The sequence below is a fragment of the Mobula birostris genome, chromosome 23 (assembly GCF_030028105.1).
Source record: "Mobula birostris isolate sMobBir1 chromosome 23, sMobBir1.hap1, whole genome shotgun sequence".
Taxonomy (NCBI): domain Eukaryota; kingdom Metazoa; phylum Chordata; class Chondrichthyes; order Myliobatiformes; family Myliobatidae; genus Mobula; species Mobula birostris.
The window spans coordinates 25524893-25543106 of NC_092392.1; the positions used below are offsets into that span (position 1 = coordinate 25524893).

Here is an 18214-nt window from a genome sequence, read left to right on the forward strand (position 1 = left end):
CTCTACTGCAACGATAAGGCCACTCTCAAGTTGGAGAAGCAACATCTCATGTTCCTTCTGGGTAACCTCTGACCTAATGGCATGAACATTGATTTCTCTAACTTTCTATACTTATTCCCTCCCCTTTCCCTCTTCTTCAATTCCCCACTCTAGTTGACCCTCTTAGCTCTTCTCTTTTCCTCATCTGCCTATCACCTCCCCCCGTGCCCCACCTCCTCCCTTTCTTCCAAGGTCCACTCTCCTCTCCTAATCAGATTCCTCTCTTCAGGCTCTTACCTTCTCCACCTATCACCTCCCAACTTCTCACTTCATCTCTCCTCTCCCACAACCTCGCTTCACCTATCACCTTCTAACTTGTATTCCTTCTCCTCTCCCACCTTCTTATTCTGGCTTTTAATCCCTTTCTTTCCAATCCCGATGAAGGTCTCGGGCCAAGACAATGACTGATTATTCCTTTCCATGCTGCCTGACCTGCTGAGTTCCTCCTCTATTCTTGTATGTGGTCTCATTAGAGATTCTCCACTAGCGGAAACATCTTGGCAGCCACTGTGGAAGAACAATGCAAAGTACTGATTTAACTTATCCACAATTCCTTCGCTATCAATTCGCTATCTTGCTCTTTCAGTCTTACAGTTACTTTAACTATCCTTTTCCTTTTTATATATTCATAAAAGTCCATCAATTTTCTCCTTCCTTCATAACTTTTTATTTTGTTTGTCTTGGATTTAATATTTCCCTTGATCTCCTTTGATAATATTGGTTCCTATTTCTCCTGTGTTGCCTCTTTCTAAATGGGATAAATTTCCACTGAACCCCCATGAACTAATTGTTTAAATGTCTGTCACTGCTCATCTACCAACTTATCTCATAGCCAGATTGCCCACTCCACCAGAGAAACCCTTACTTATAAAATTGCCCTTATACAAATTGAAGATATTGATAATGAACACAGGGCGCTTATTCTCAAACTGTATCTGCCACATTGCAATCAATACTCCCATGGAATCCTTAATCATCTCTTTTGCTAAATCTACTTGTTATACGGATTCAAACCTCAAACAGCCTCGGACGCATTTACACTAGGAAATGATCCCTAAAACACGCCATATATTTCTCTTCCATGGTACTTGTGCCAGTCTGGTTCATCTAATCAAATGCAAATTAAAATCATTCATGATAACTGCAGTTCCTTTCTTACACAATGTTGCTTTGTCCATTTTATTTCATCTTATTGTGAAGCAGCACCTTGGAATTACAGACTGTCTGCTTTTCTCTGCTATTCAATATTTTTTACCCACACAGATTCCGTATCATTACCCTGTGCATTGATAATTGCTACACAGTAAGCCTGATTTCTTTCTTGATAAACAAATTTCTCCACACTCCTTTAGCCTTTTCCAAGCCAAAAAAAATCATAAACCACTGGAAGAACTCAGTGGGTAAGAACTATCTGTCTGTAGGGGCTAAAGGATAACCATTACTACAAGGAGAGATCCTGCATCATGATGATATGACCCAAAAGTTCGGCCAATCATTTGCGTTTACATTTGTACTCCAGATTCCAGCATCTGCTGTCCCTTGCACCTCAACTCCCTTTTGCCTCTTCTTTAGGACCCTTCAATAACCTAGAATTTAAACTCCCGTTCCTGATCATCCTGTAGTTAAAACATCTGTCTGGTAACAAACACAACATGCATTTACATATAGAATTAAGCTTAAACTTTTGATACTTTTTTCTTACTTTCTTATTTCTATCTTACCCATTTGCTTATATTTTGCCCTTTCCTATCATATTTTTGACTTTTGTTTTGCTCCTTATCCTGTACCATTACTCTCTTATTTTGTTACTTTATTAAATTTCCCATGACCAGAGCCCCTCTAATTAGTTTAAAGCCATTTCTTGACCTCTGCTTACTATCTCAATATACAGCACAATCTGCTTGGATAGCAAAGTTTTTTTTTTAAAAACTGTATCTTGGTAACCTTGTCCTACTGGAACAGCTTCCCCCTCCGTCGTATTGGTATCAGTGCCCCATGAATCAGAAAATCATTTATCTCAAACTAATCCATGAGCCACGGTCACTCATTATGTACAGGGTCGTTGCTATTTATTTCTTCACTGATTCCAATTTGCTGCTCTATTCTTCATCCCACAGATGGAAGGATAAAAGGAGATCCAACTCTACAGATTTCATCTGAACTGCCTTTAACCAATTTGCTAAAAGCAGAGTTCAATAACATGCAGGAATGCAAAAAAACTGACTTTATTTAAATGTTCTCTTCTAACAATACAATCGCTCTGTTTAATGTTCAGTACCACATGGCACAGATCTGAAAAATTATGCCTAGCATGACCTTTACATTTACACATGAGCAATATTGCTCTAATCTTATTACTGATAGTTTACTTGCAAATTGTTGGATTTGGGTGTAAAACTGTTATTGATCTCACAGTTTAATCTTACTATGCTTCCTTGTATTTTTATATAATCATCTACATAAGTGTAGTTATTCAGGGAATTTGCCAGTAATTGTAGTACAGCTGATTCTGTATTTTTCCAGAAATTTCTTAGTTTTTCTGCAGCATATGTCACACCTCTTGAACCTTGCTATTTTATAAGTTAATTGTTATTATTGTCGTCATCTTTTTAGTCTGAGCCAATTTTTACATAAGATGACCATGACTTCTTTGTTCTTTCTCCTTTGTTTGTTCTTTACTCTTGTAACACTCAATGAACAGCTATAACCAACAAGTTTAATGTCTCATTCTTGATTTCCAAATCGCTGGATCATAAATTTCACTATGATCCCACAAAATGAAGAAGTGCAATATGTTTAATGTTGAGGGTTATATTGGATCACTTACCTGGCGGAGGCAAGTCTAGTTTACTACGTTTTAGCTCAGACATTGAATTCTGAAGCTGGTCTACAACGAAGTCATCTTCAAAGAAGAAATCCTTGGCCAGAGATTCCTGCAGAAACTCTATCAAATCTTCCATTGCTAATTTCATCATATGTTCTGTAAAACAAATAGACTTCTCTTACAATTTTGAAGGGAATGGATTTTCCTGTCTTATCTGAAAGATTTACCATTTTTTGTCTGACCACACCAGCAAAGCATGTACTCTCATATGCAGGTGATTACTGTTTAGATCTGATTTCTACTTTTATCATACCTGTAATAAATGCCAAGCTTTTGTTTAGAAGCTCTTCTTTACTATATTACAGAAATCAAAATCTCCACATGGGAAAAGCACCACTATGAACATATCCCGACTTAATCTGAGAGGAAAAGATTACTCACAAAGATGACAAGGAGATAGGAATCCATTATCATTCACCTATCTTACTCAATCCTATATTATAAGAATAAGAATTTTCAAATGTCCCACAGCTAAAAGTCACTTAAACATCATCAAGGTACCTATACTAAAGTTGCTTTAATATCATCAGGTAGCAATGTTCAAAAATATGGGGAAGAAACCTTGGGATGAGATATCTGACCAGGTTCTCCTAAGAATATTCTTCTGTCAAGATAGCCAAAATCAGTCAACTTAGTCAAGGAAATAAAACCTGGGCCATTTTTGGTAGCTCTAAACTGCATAATCAGGTACATTATCCCGTGCTTGCCTAACAAATCCTTGAAAATAATGTATTAATCAAGCTATTAAATTTACTGATGATTCCAGTATTTGAAAACTGAACTAATGTACTTATTTCAGCAGAAGGTTTGACCAAGTAGGTCACAGATTTGACCTTTGGCTTGAAGTCAGCAAGCCATTCTCAAGCACAATTGTGACGAGCCACTGCAGTTTCTATCAACAATGCCCTGGGTCCACAGTGAACACTACGCATAGGCTAGTGCTTCTGATCATTATTCAGTGATCCTTTTGAATATTTGACACAAAGCTCCCAGGGAAAGAAAACCAAGACAGACTTCAACTGCAATTTCCCACCAACAGTTGAATATTCTGCTGGTAGTCGTGATATTGGCCTGCTAATGATGAACAAGGCAATTTGATAAAACAATGTCTATGAGGCACTGAAACAGTCTGCTGAAATCTGCATGGAAATAGGAGAAACTTATAGGGGTGGAAAGAATGAAAATATTCAAATACAATAAACCACAATGGCTGAAAACACACACAGGAGCAAATTTCACTGAAACAATAGTAGCTAGATGAGATTACTTGAATCAGTCTTGCTTCAACAGAATGAATATACACTTTGTGGTCACTTTGTTAGGTATACCTGTGCATTAATGCTAATAACATCAATCATGTGGCAGCAACTCAATGTGCAAAAGCATGTACACATGGCTAAGAGATTCAGTAGTTCAGACCATACATCAGAAAGGGGAAGATATGTGATCTAAGTGGCTTTCACTGTAGATTAATTGTTGGTGCCAGGCAGGGTGGTTTGAGTATTTCAGAAACTGCTGATCTCCTGGGATTTTCATAGAAACATAGAAAACCTACAACACAATACAGGCCCTTCGGCCCACAAAGCTGTGCCGAATATGTCCTTACCTGAGAAATTACCTCAGGTTACCCATAGCCCTCCATTCTTCTGAGCTCCATATAACTGTCCCGGAGTCTCTGAGAGGACCCTATCATATCCGCCTCCACCACCATCACCGGCAGCCATTCCACGCACTCACCACTCTCTGCATAAAAAACTTAGCCCTGATATCTCCTCGGAACCTACTTCCAAGCACCTTAAACTGTTCCCTCTCATGCTAGCCATTTCAGCCCTGGGAAAAAGCCTCTGACTATCCACACAATCAATGCCTCTCATCATCTTATACACCTCTATCAAGTCACCTCTCATCCTCCATCACTCCAAGGAAAAAAGGCTGAGTTCACTCAACCTATTTTCATAAGGCATGTTCCCCAATCTAGGGAACATCCTTGTAAATCTCCTCTGCACCCTTTCTATGCTTTCCACATCCTTCCTATAGTAAGGTGACCAGAACTGAGCACAGTATTCCAAGTGGGATCTGACCAGGGTCCTATATAACTGCAACATTACCTCTTGGCTCTTAAACTCAATCCCATGATTGATGAAGGCCAATGCACTGTATGCTTTCTTAACTACAGAGTCAACCTGCGCAGCAGCCTTGAGTGTCCTATGGACTCGGACCTCAAGATCCCTCTGATCCTCCACACTGCCAAGAGTCTAACCATTAATACTATATTCTGTCATCATATTTGACCTACCAAAATGAACCACCTCACACTTATCTGGGTTGAACTCCATCTGCCACCTCTCAGCCCATTTTTGCATCCTATCAATGTCCCACTGTAACCTCTGACAGCCCTCCACCCTATCCACAACCTCTTCAACCTTTGTGTCATCAGCAAATTTACTAATCCATCCCTCCACTTCTTCATCCAGGTCATTTATAAAAATCACAAAGAGTAGGGGGTCCCAGAACAGATCCCTGAGGCACATCACTGGTCACTGACCTCCATGCAGAATATGACCCGTCTACCACCACTCTGCCTTCTGTGGGCAAGCTAGTTCTGGATTCACAAAGCAATGTCCCCTTGGATCCCATGCCCCCTTACTTTCTCAATAAGCCTTTCATTGGTACCTTGTACAATGCCTGGCTGAAATCCATATGCACTACATCTACTGCTCTACCATCTTCAATGTGTTTAGTCACATCCTCAAAAAATTCAATCAGGCTTGTAAGGCATGACCTGCCTTTCACAAAGCCATGCTGACTATTCCTAATCATATAATGCCTCTCCAAATGTTCATAAATCCTGCCTCTCAGGATCTTCTCCATCAACTTACCAACCACTGAAGTAAGACTCACTGGTCTATAATTTCCTGGGCTATCTCTACTCCCTTTTTTGAATAAGGGAACAACATCCACAACCCTCCAATCCTCCGGAACCTCTCCTGTCCCCATTGATGATGCAAAGATCATCGGCAGAGGCTCAGCAATCTCCTCCCTCGCCTCCCACAGTAGCCTGGGGTACATCTCCTCCGGTCCCGGTGACTTATCCGATGATGCTTTCCTAAAGCTCCTGCACATCTTCTTTCTTAATATCTACATGCTCAAGCTTTTCAGTCTGCTGTAAGTCATCCCTACAATCGCCAAGATCCTTTTCTGTAGTGAATACTGAAGCAAAGTACTCATTAAGTACCTCTGCTATTGCCTCCGGTCCATACATACTTTCCCACTGTCACACTTGACTGGTCCTATCTATTCTCTCACGTCTTATTCTCTTGCTCTTCACATACTTGTAGAATGCCTTGGGGTTTTCCTTAATCCTGTCCTTCAAGGCTTTCTCATAGCCCCTTCTGTCTCTCCTAATTTCATTCTTAAGTTCCTTCCTGCTAGCCTTAGATTTCTAGATTCCTTCTAGATTTCCACCATTACCTAGCTTCTTGAACCTTTCCTAAGCTCTTCTTTTCTTCTTGATTAGATTTACAACAGCCTTTGTAAACCACAGTTCCTGTACCCTACCATCCTTTCCGTCTCATTGGAACGTACCTATGCAGAACTCCACGCAAATATCCCTTGATCATTTGCCACATTTCTTCTGTACATTTCCCTGAGAACATCTGTTTCCAATTTATGCTCCCAAGTTCTTGCCTGATAGTCTCATATTTCCCTTTACTCCAATTGAACACTTTCCTAACTTGTCTGTTCCTATCCCTCTCCAGTGCTATGGTAAAGGAGATAGAGTTGTGATCACTATCTCCAAAATGCTCTCCCACTGAGAGGTCTGACACCCGACCAGGTTCATTGCTCAATAACCAGATCAAGTACAGCCTCTCCTCTTGCAGGCTTATTTACATATTGTGTCAAGAAACCTTCTTGAACGTACCTAACAAACTCCACCCCATCTATACCCCTCGCTCTAGGGACTTGCCAATCAATATTTGGGAAATTAAAATCTCCCACCATGACAACCCTGTTATTACACCTTTCCAGAATTTGTCTCCCTATCTGCTCCTCGATGTCCCTGTTACATAAAACAGAGTGGTCTGATGGTGGTCTATTAAAAAACACCCAGTATTTTCATACTACAGTTCACAGAGAATGGTGCCAAAGACAAAAAAAAATCTAGTAAGTGGCAGTTCAATGGGTGAAAATGCCTTGTTAACACAATATCAGAACAGTGTGGCCAAGGTGACCACTCTGTGTTACAACAGTGGTATGCAGAAGCACAACATATCAAACCTTGAAGTGACTGGGCATGAACAATGAACATACTAAAGAAATCAAAAAACACAGGATAAGATATTAATATTCCTTGTGCCAATGGGTCATGAGCATTTGCTCGAGACTGCCTTGATGCTGGGAGTGGCACAGGGTTGACACGCAAGGGTTAAGTGGGCACCCTCTTTCCTTCGATTAGTCCACTACATCTCCAGAGGGCTCAACTATGGCTTCTGGCGTCCCAGAGTCACCCCCCATTGTGTCCTCCGACTCTCTTGATGCTATCTTGGAGCCCAGGAGAGGTCTTTTCACTTGATCCAAAGCCACTGACTGCTTCTTTCTGCTGCCTCTGAAGTGGCTCTGATGGTTTGCCATAGAGTCTGACCATGGATCCCTAGCTCCCAAGGTGGATGTGGCTACAAATCCCCTGAAACCCATTTCCACAGGACAAACTTTGGTTTTCTAGCCCTGTTGCTGAGCTACGGCTGCTAGGTCTGCATAGCATAGCTTTTTGTGCTCATATACTTCAGCCACCGAATCCTCCCATGGGACTGAGTTCCACAATGTAGATGATCTGTAATGGGATGGACCAGAGAACCAATTCTGGCCTGATATTGGTGGTAGCAATTTCCAGTGGAAAGCTGTTTTTTTTTATTGACACCCATCAGCATTTAGTTACGAGCCATGTTCATCTGTCCTGTTTCTGGCTTAGGAGGGAGATTAGTTGGTCTTTTCCCTCCCTTCCGGAAGAATGATGCTAGTATCAGAGTATTTCATTCTAGCGGGTAAGGAGTTGGTCCTCTTGGTCTCATTTGCCACTGCCAGGCTCTTCAAGACCTGATTGTGACACCACAGATATCTGCCTTGTGTGAGGCTGATTTTGCAGTTTACCACGATATGTTTTAGGGTTGCCTGAATCGGTAACCCTGAAGCATATCCTGAGCTGGGTCCTCACCAAACCACTGGTGGAGGTATTTTTTGTGAGGGAAGCATATTATATTTAGCTCTGATGAGAAAGCCAAGTCTGTTTGCTTCCATCTCCCATGTCCTTCCAGCTGATTTTCCTTTTCTCTGTGCTTTCCTACCATATCCATGGCCCTTGCTTAGCCAGGGAGTCAGCCTTTGCAGTTCTGCCTGACTCTTCTTGTAGCTACACTTCCTTGACAACTATCTTCCTTCACTCTGGAATTGTGGCCTTGAGCCAGGTGAGTCCACTTGCTGCCAGACCAAAGCCGGCCCTGCCCTGTTGGACTTGCTCCACAATGTTTCTACGCCCAAGGGCTGTTGTTGCTTGCTGCACCACACCAGCTGGGATCCATTTCTGCCTAGTTGATGAGGTCCACGCAGTGTTACTGATGGTTTAGTCATGAGTGTCTTTGAGTATCATCCATAGTTGCACCTTAGAACACATGAATTCCTTTGTAAGGCCAGTGAAAGGTAGTTCAAGGACTCCTTTACCATAGAGACTTATGTTACTGATACACCCTGGGACACCGAGCCACTTGTTTACAAACAATGTGATGGTTTACTCAAGCTTCTTCACGGTTGTTGGTGGGACCTCATAAACAGTGAGTGGCCACATCACCTGGGGTAGGAGTCCAAATTGTAAGCACCAGAGCTTCAGTTTCCCAGGCAGTATGGTCTTGTTGATATTATCCAGGCCATTGGTGATGTGGTACTTTAGTTGCTGCACCCACTCTTCGTCCATGAAGGGGGCATTGTACCATCTACCCAGGCTTTTGACAGGCTCTTCAGACACTGCTGAAATTGGGCTATCACCAATGAAGAACATTATGTCTTTCAGCATTCCCTTGACTATGGAGGTGCTTTGTGACTTACTGGGTTTGATTTTCATTCTGGCCCACTTAATGTTTTCCTGCAGCTTTCCAAGTAGTTGCTTGGTGCATGCTGCAGTAGTGGTCAGTGTTGTTATATCATCCATGTACACCCTAATAGGGGGAAGACAAAGTCCAGCACTTGTTCTTTCACTGCCTACCACCCATCTCGAAGCCTTGATAATGACCTCCATGGCCATTGTGAAGGCCAGGGATGATAGAATGCAACCTGCCATAATGCCTACTTCCAGTCCCTGCCATGTTGTGGTAAAGTCTGCTGTTGTGAAGCACAAATGCAGGTCTTGAAAATACAACTTTTCCAGCGTTGTGATGGGCTCTGGTATCTGGAAGAAGTCAAATGCTTCCCAAAGGAGTGCATGGGGAATTGAGCCGAATGCATTGGTGAAGTCCAGAAAGATCACATAGAGATTTCTTTTGTCCTTCCAAGCTGCTTGGATCTAGTGCCATATCATACTTGTATGTTCCTAACACCCGGAGAAACCTGGAATTCTTGCTTTCTGTACAGATGTATCAATGTACTTGTTTCTCTCCAGACAGCTGGCCAGCCTCTGTGCTATTACAGTGAAGAGATTTTCCCCTCAACGTTCAGAAGGTAGACTGGTCAAAACTGACTGATATTCTCTGCACCCTTTTCTTTTGAAATCAGGATGCTGCCAGCCGTTCATCATGTTTTGGGTATTATTCACCCCTGCTACACTACCCTCACGAGCCTCCACAGAAACTACAAGATGTCTGGTGCATTCTTATAAAGCCCATGTGCTACTCCATTAGGCCTGGGAGCAGATGCTGCTCTTGCCATCGTACTGCCTTTTCTACTTCTCTCCATTTTGGAGAGTCAGAATCCAGGTGGCGGCTGAATTGACGGAACTTTGGATGGAATGATCATGTGTTCCTGGCCTTTCAAGTTGGTGTGAATCTTTTCAAAGTGCTCTTCCAGTTCCTGTTTCGATGTTTTTAAAGTTCCTCTTTTTTCCCCAGTGTGAAGAGACCTTTGATGAACTTAAAAGTCTTTGTAGAACTATGTTCTTGTTTGTTCTTTCTTTCTGTGCAGCTTCCTTAGATTCTCAGCTCTTTGCAACTTAGTCAACCAGCTCTTGATGTCCACTTGAAGTCAGTTGAGGCCCTTCCTCTCATTATCTGAGGCTTTCTTCCACTATTTCTTCTGCATAACGTAGCCTCTTGCACTCACATGCTTCAACTACTGAATCCTCCAACAGGACTATGAATTCCACAATGTAGAATACAGAATTACACTTAGTGGTACTTTATTAGGTACCTCCTGTACTTTATAAAATGTCCACTGAGTGCAAATCCATTGTTGTGTATTGAACTAAAGTAATACAAGGCTGGAGGCACTAGCTTAATAATTTACATAGTTTTGTTCCTCAGCTATTGAACTTATTTGAGGAGGAGGTTAGTTCTTACTGTTGATTAATTTCTGGTCTCAATGTCAGTTTCTTATAAAAGCTGACACATTACATTACTTGGCTCTGTACTTATGCAATCATTTTGAACAGTGGAACATTCCTTGCCTAGCAGCTGTTAAGGTTTGTCCTTGCATTAGCAAAATTCTTTTGAAAAACAACAATAATTTGCATTTATATAGCGGTCCTAATCCAATGAAATGTCTCAAGGCACTTAACAGAATGATTATTAAATGAAGCACCAATCAAGCCACTGGAAGAATTCGGAAGGTCAAGCGGCATCTGTGGGAGGAAAGGAATTGTCAATGTTTGGGTTGAAATCCTGCATCAGGACTCATTAAAATCCAGATTATTAAATGAAAGTCACCAGGTCACAAAGAGAAACGCGGAAAGCTAAAAATTGGGACAAAGAAGTCTACTTTAGGATATATGTCAAAAGAATCACAGAATAGTAAGAGAAGCAAAGTTATGCTCATGGAAGAAATCTACAAAATGTGCACTGTTAAAGAATTTACTCATTCTCTGCGCTCATTGATGATGTGCTTTCAGTCTTCTAAGTTATCAGCAGGAACTGATGAACTGTGAACATATTGATATTTTTTTTTTTAAAACTTAAAATTCGGAATAAGAGAAAACAGACAAACTAATCCATAATTTCTATTTAACAACCTAATTGGCCTGAAAATTAATTTGAGATGTGGAGCCAATTCCCTCAATGATTTGAAAAATCAAATTATTTACAAAGAATTCAACAGTTTATAATATTTAAGCTACTTGATGAACTTGTACATTTTATGCTCATTCAAATGTTAAATATGACAGTTAAAGTGCAAGCAGCTTGTCTGAGCATAATAGCTCCCTAACTGTCACATTACCGTCTCACCCCATCAGATATGCTCTCTTTATTCCACCAATGCTCATCTTCCCCACCTCATTTGCTACCTAAAACTAACTTATTTTTATTATTTTCCAGTTCCAACCAAGGGTCTCAGACCATTGCTCTTTCCACAGATCCTGCCTGACCTGCTGAAAGCTTCCAGCTTTTTACTTTTATTTCAGATTTTCAGCATCTGCAGTTCTTTTCCTGTTCATTTATGGGTTACCATAAAAGATTGTTGAACGTAGATATTTTTCTTTTTCACAATTGTTGTTCAACGAGCTATTTTCTGTTTTTATTTCAACCATACAGACTGTAGCTGTTCTTAATGCATTTAACAATGTTACAGCCCAGACTAATTCATTATTCCAAATATACCTTCCAAAGATTTTATCAAAGACCTCTAATTTAACAACAAAATTGAGTTTTTCTAGCTTGTTAGAGAGGATATTTTACAAAGAGTTAATTGCAGTTTACTGAAAACTTCTGTCAAATGGGTAGCATATGGGCCAAAAATTACAAAGAATTCTGAACATTTCACTTAACCTCCCACTGAGTCGTCAAACTGTCAGAAACCTTAGTTAGCAGCTTATTGGTCTAGGCCAATTAAGATGTACAGTGGCATGCAAAAGTTTGGGCACCCTGGTCAAAATTTCTGTTACTGTGAATAGTTAAGTGAGTAGAAGATGAACAGATCTCCAACAGTCATAAAGTTAAAGATGAAACATTTTTTTCAATATGTTAAGCAAGATTAGTGTATTATTTTTGTTTTGTACAATTTTAGAGTGGAAAAAAAACGAAAGGAGCACCATGCAAAAGTTTGGGCACCCCAAGAGATTTGAGCTCTCAGATAACTTTTACCAAGGTCTCAGACCTTAATTAGCTTGTTAGGGCTATGGCTTGTTCACAATCATCGTTAGGAAAGGCCAGGTGATGCAAATTTCAAAGCTTTATTAATACCCTGACTCCTCAAACCTTGTCTCAACACTCAGCAGCCATGGGCTCCTCTAAGCAGCTGCCTAGCACTCTGAAAATTAAAATAAATGATGCTCACAAAGCAGGAGAAGGCTATAAGAAGATAGCAAAGCGTTTTCAGGTAGCCATTTCCTCAGTTCATAATGTAATTAAGAAATGGCTGTTAATAGGAACAGTGCAGGTCAAGTTGAGATCTGGAAGACCAAGAAAACTTTCCGAGAGAAGTGCTTGTAGGATTGCTAGAAAGGCAAATCAAAACCCCCATTTGACTTCAAAAGACCTTCAGGAAGATTTAGCAGACTCTGGAGTGGTGGTGCACTGTTCTACTGTGCAGTGACATCTGCATAAATATGGCCTTCATGGAAGAGTCATCGGAATGAAACTTTTCCTGCGTCCTCACCACAAAATTCAGCGTCAGAAGTTTCCAAAGGAACATCTTAAAAAGCCTGATGCATTTTGGAAATAAGTCCTGTGGCCTGATGAAATTTAAAATAGAAATACCAGCAAATTCTGGAAGCAAACGTCACACCGTCTGTAAAAAAAAAGCTGAAGATGAAAAGAGGATGGCTTCTACAACAGGACAATGATCCTAAACACACCTCAAAATCCACAATGGACTACCTCAAAAGGTGCAAGCTGAAGGTTTTGCCATGGCCCTCACAGCCCCCCGACCTAAACATCATAGAAAATCTGTGCACAGACCTCAAAAGAGCAGTGCATGCAAGATGGCCCAAGAATCTCACAGAACTAGATGCCTTTTGCAAGGAAGAATGGGCTAAAATCCCCCAAACAAGAATTGAAAGACTTTTATCTGGCTACAGAAAGCATTTACAAGCTGTGATACTTGCCAAAGTATCTAAGTACTGACCATGCAGGGTGCCCAAACTTTTGCTTCGGGCCCTTTTCCTTTTTTGTTATTTTGAAACTGTAAAAGATGGAAATAAAAAAGTAATCTTATTTAAAATATTAAAGAAATCTATCATCTTTAACTTTATGCCTTTTGGAAGTCAGGTCATCTTTTACTTGCTTAGCTATTCACAGTAACAGAAATTTGACCGGGGTGCCCAAACTTTTGGCATGCCACTGTAAAATATATAAACTAGAGAACAATTGCTCCTTCAAGGCTTTGGAAAATTAAAATATATACTACACTAATAAAGGATCAAGGTTCAAACCCTGACCATTGCTGAGTTTGTTAGTTTTATGTTCACATGGGGCATGGGGCACTGAAGAAATCTGGCCTGTCCCCTAAAACCCTCATTAATTTTTAGAGATGCACCATAGAAAGCATTCTTCTGGGGTGCATCACAACCTGGTATGGAAGTTGTCCTGTTCAAGACCGGAAGAAACAGCAGAAGATTGTGAACACTGCGCAGCACAACACACAAACCAATCTTCCGTCCTTGGACTCACTTGACACCGCATGCTGTCGGAGCACTGCTGCCAGGATAATCAAGGACACGACCCACCCAGCCAACACACCTTCCGTCCCTCTTCCCTCCGGGAGAAGGCTCATGAGCTTGAAGACTCATACGGCCAGATTTGGGAACAGCTTCTTTCCAACTGTGATAAGACTGCTGAACGGATCCCGACCTGGATCTGGGCCATACCCTCCAAATATCCGGACCTGCCTCTTGATTTTTTTTGCACTACCTTACTTTCCATTTTTCTATTTTCTATTTATGATTTACAATTTAAATTTTTAATATTTACTATCGATTTGTAATCTAGGGAGCGGGAAGCACAGAATCAAATATCGCTGTGATGATTGTACTTTCTAGTATCAATTGTCTGGCGACAATAAAGTCTAAAGTATAAAGTAAATGGCTTCATTAGACCATAATAAAGGTCTTACAAAGCACAGCAAAAGCATCTAGTTTCCAGTTGCTACATTCTAAAATTACTGCCACATATAAATAGATGATACTATTACTTAAATAGTCAAATAACATTTTAAGGCTAAAAAAGGGGGCTATGATTCCTTAGCATGGTGCATCTGAAGGATTGGAAGGAGAACAGAGGTAAAGAGGAAATCTGGAAAAAGAAGCATTTGAAGAATACCACACTTCCATTTCTGCATATTCCTTTTGAGTTCAGTACAGACTACATGTAAGTATATTGCACTGTTTGATGCAAGCATCCCAATTAGAGTGAAACAGTGCTAGGTTTAGCAAAGTCAGCCACTAACCAAAATAACTAGACACACATTTGCCATTAATTACACATCACAGTTGAGAATCAGCACGTGACATGGTAGTGATGCAGTTTGTGGGGGATGGGAACTACATAGCTTTACCTTTCTCTTCTGTAAAATGGAAAATCTATTACAAAACTTCAAAACATAATGCATAATATTCAAATGACTGATGTTATATAACTGAATCGGATAACTCTAAGGTGCAAAGTGGAAAGACATGTCAATAATGAAGTGAGCTTACTTTTGTGCAGTTTAAGAATTGTATATGACATTGCTGTAAGAATCCGGTCTCCTTCTAACATGTAGATATCCCATAGCCTCAGTGTTAGAGTGAAAGGAGTCTGTGACAAGGCAAATAAAAAAAATATTAGGTATATAAATTCATCTGGAATTGGTTTAAGTTTTCAAATATCATTCTATAAATCCATTAGAGTTTTTAAAATTATTTCCCATATATTGAAGAATCTGCATTACTTTTCAGCTGTAATAATAGATAAAATGTACAATGATCCCACTTATCAAGTAAATGTAACTGCAAGTAAAATTCATAAAGAACATTTGTTAAAACAGAGAAATAATAAAAGTAGTTACAAACAATGTAGCTCCTACGACTCCCCCCCACCCCCTGCCAAAGAAAAAGAGTTGGCCCAACTGATAAGGCACGGTGAAGTGTCATGTCTATTTAGTGCAAAGGTGGTGATCTACCCAAAAGCAAAAAGTTATTTTACATTTGGTATAATGATGCCTAAAATAGATATTTCACATGTATAATCAAAGGCGGCACTCTGGCTGCATACATTCATCACAGCACAATTATTGACCAGTGGAAAACAACAACTCTAATGTCGTGATCAAAGTTAGAGACAAGCATAAAAGACAATTTAAGAACAAAGTTCATTTTGATCACCGTAATTTATTCTTTCTGTAAACTGCATTGAGAAATTTTAATCGCTACAATCATATTTTAATAAAATCACCATCGCGCAAAACACAATTTTCAGGCATCAAGATTCTCTGATTCATTTCTACTGTATTACTTAGAACTTACATGATGGGAATAAATTTTTCAATATTCAGTGGTTTATATACTTGAACTAATTCCTGCCTTAACTCAATACGTGGGGTGATTGATAAGCTTGTGGCCTAAGGTAGGAGTCAATTTTAGAAAACCTAGCACATTTATTTTTCCTACATTTACGCACTTAGTCCAGCGGTTGTGGAGCATACGTATCCCTTCTTTGTAGAAGTTGGCGTCTTGGACCTCCAGAAGTGGTCCACGGCAGGGGTGATTGATAAGTTCATGGCCTAAGTTAGAAGGAGATGAGTTATTAACTTCAAACTTTCTGCATTTTCACTCAAAGAGTTGAACTGCAAGTGCACATAATGAGAGCTGTATAACTCATCTCCTTCTACTTAGGCCACAAACTTATCAGTCACCCCTGCTGTGGACCACCTAGAGGTCCAAGACGCTCTCGTTATATGCACGTACAGTTCAACTCTTTGAGTGATAATGCAGAAAGCTTGAAGTTAATAACTCATCTCCTTCTAACTCAGGCCACGAGCTTATCAATCACCCCTGCTGTGGACCACTTCTACAAAGAAGGGATCCGTATGCTCCATGACCGCTGGACTAAGTGTGTAGATGTAGGAGGGGACTATGTTGAAAAATAAGTGTGCTACGTTTTCTAAAATGGACTCCTTCTACCTTAGGCCACGAACTTATCAATCACCCCTCGTAGTTAATTTTCTTAACAGCCAGTGCTTAATTACATTGATCCATATTAAACTTAGGATAAACATTGGATGTCTTTTTTTCGCATTTTTCGCTACTTTCTATAGACAACTGAGATGTGATAACCAAAGGTGAACAAAGGAATACAATTGGTGATAATTGAGACACTATAAAATCTTAATCAACTTTAAAAACAAGGAAAACTCTTATTCAAGTGTTAACTGTTTTGTAACAATAGCAAGTCTTTAGCAGCACGCAGATTACTAATGCAAATTCTATAAATATCTTCCTGCTAAATTCCCCCATTATAGCAGTTAAAAGCTATATTCTCATCCAATTTTATGCTTTAAATTTGCAGGGAGGACTGAAAAAATTCATATGTAAAATTACTGAACCTTCAGTCATCTGCTGTGTTTCTCAAAATTGGGCAGCAATATTGTAGAATTATGGATTGAATTAAGTGTAAGTAAGTGGGTGACTTTTTCTTTTTAAATCTTTTTATTGAATTAGTACACAAAAGGTAAACCATGTAGAAACTAATACACTGTTGCGATATAAATTTATAAGAGATATTAATACACAAAGTAGTACAAACAGTGCAGTTCAGTTATAAAATAATGAGGTAATATAATAGTATACTAATTTTCGATATATATCAATAAAGAGAAGAAAAAAACCCAAAAAAAAGACCCCGAAAAAAATCCACTGTGCAATTAACCTAAAAAGCAAAGCAAAGCAATGGGCTAACTAGGGATCAAGTAGACTTAAACAACTTAAAACAATCACGTCCTCAAACCCGACCTCCATTAAAAACAGTCAAAAAGCAAGAAGGGAATGTAAATATGGGCAAGGAGAAAAAAAAAGTTACATTAAATGAAAATGTTGAATAAAAGATCTCCAGGTCTGTTCAAATTCTGATTTTTTCCAAATTTAAACATAGTATTGTCTGAGAAAACAAAAAAAACGCAGTTGGGGCATTGATCTCCTTCCAAAGTTGTAAAATACATCTTTTCGCCATTAAAGTAAGAAATGCAATCATTCTACGGGTTGAAGGGGAAAGATTACTGGAAATTTTAGGTAATCCAAAGATAGCAGTAATAGGATGGGGAGAAATATCTGTATTCAATACCTTTGAGATAATATTAAAAATGTCTTTCCAAAAAGTTTCCAAAGTAGGACAGGACCAAAACATATGAGTTAAGGAAGCTATCTCCCCATGACATCTGTCACAAAGAGGGTTAATATGAGAATAAAAACGAGCTAGTTTATCTTTAGACATATGTGCTCTATGAACAACTTTAAATTGAATTAGGGAATGTTTGGAACAGATAGAGGAAGTATTGACTAGTTGTAAAATATGCGCCCAGTCATCCGCCAAAATAGTGAAGCCCAATTCATTTCCCAAACTGACCTAATCTTATCGAAAGGAGCTTTCCTAAGTTTCATGATAGTATTATAAATAATAGCCTTTACACCATTCTGACATGGGTTAAGGTTAATTATAGTATCTAAAATATATGTAGGGGGTAACGCCAGAAAGGAAGAAAGTATGGTACTTAGGAAATTTCTAACTTGGAGATATCTTAAAAAATGTATTCTTGGTAAGTTATATTTGTTAGATAATTGTTCAAAAGGCATAAGGGAGCCATCTAAAAAATAAATCCAAAAACCGTGATATACCATTGGTCTTCCAAATTTGAAAGGCACGGTCCGTAGAAGAGGGGGGAAAGAATATGTTGCCTAAAATAGGAATTGCTAGCCCAAATTGATTAAGATTGAAAAATTTTCTGAATTGAAACCAAATGCGTAAGGTATGTTTAACTATCGGGTTACAAACCTGTTTATGGCGTTTCAAATCCAAAGGAAGAGAAGAACCTAAAATGGAGCCAAGTGCATAACCTTGAGCAGATTGTAATTCCAATACTACCCATTTAGAAAAGGATAGTCTATCTTGGTCAAGTAACCAAAATTTC

General features: G+C 39.4%; 1 protein-coding gene across 8 annotated transcripts in view; it reads right to left on the reverse strand.

Moving 5' to 3' along the window:
- The window catches only part of usp6nl (USP6 N-terminal like), a 223595-nt gene that overhangs the window by 21139 nt on the left and 184242 nt on the right, over positions 1 to 18214 (reverse strand). For all 8 annotated transcript variants that reach the window (XM_072241354.1, XM_072241351.1, XM_072241349.1 and 5 more), the window contains 2 exons: positions 14751 to 14850; positions 2867 to 3019 (listed from right to left, as the gene is read on the reverse strand). In XM_072241354.1, the coding sequence (XP_072097455.1) occupies positions 2867 to 3019; positions 14751 to 14850 (253 nt within the window). The remainder of the gene's footprint in view (positions 1 to 2866; positions 3020 to 14750; positions 14851 to 18214) is intronic.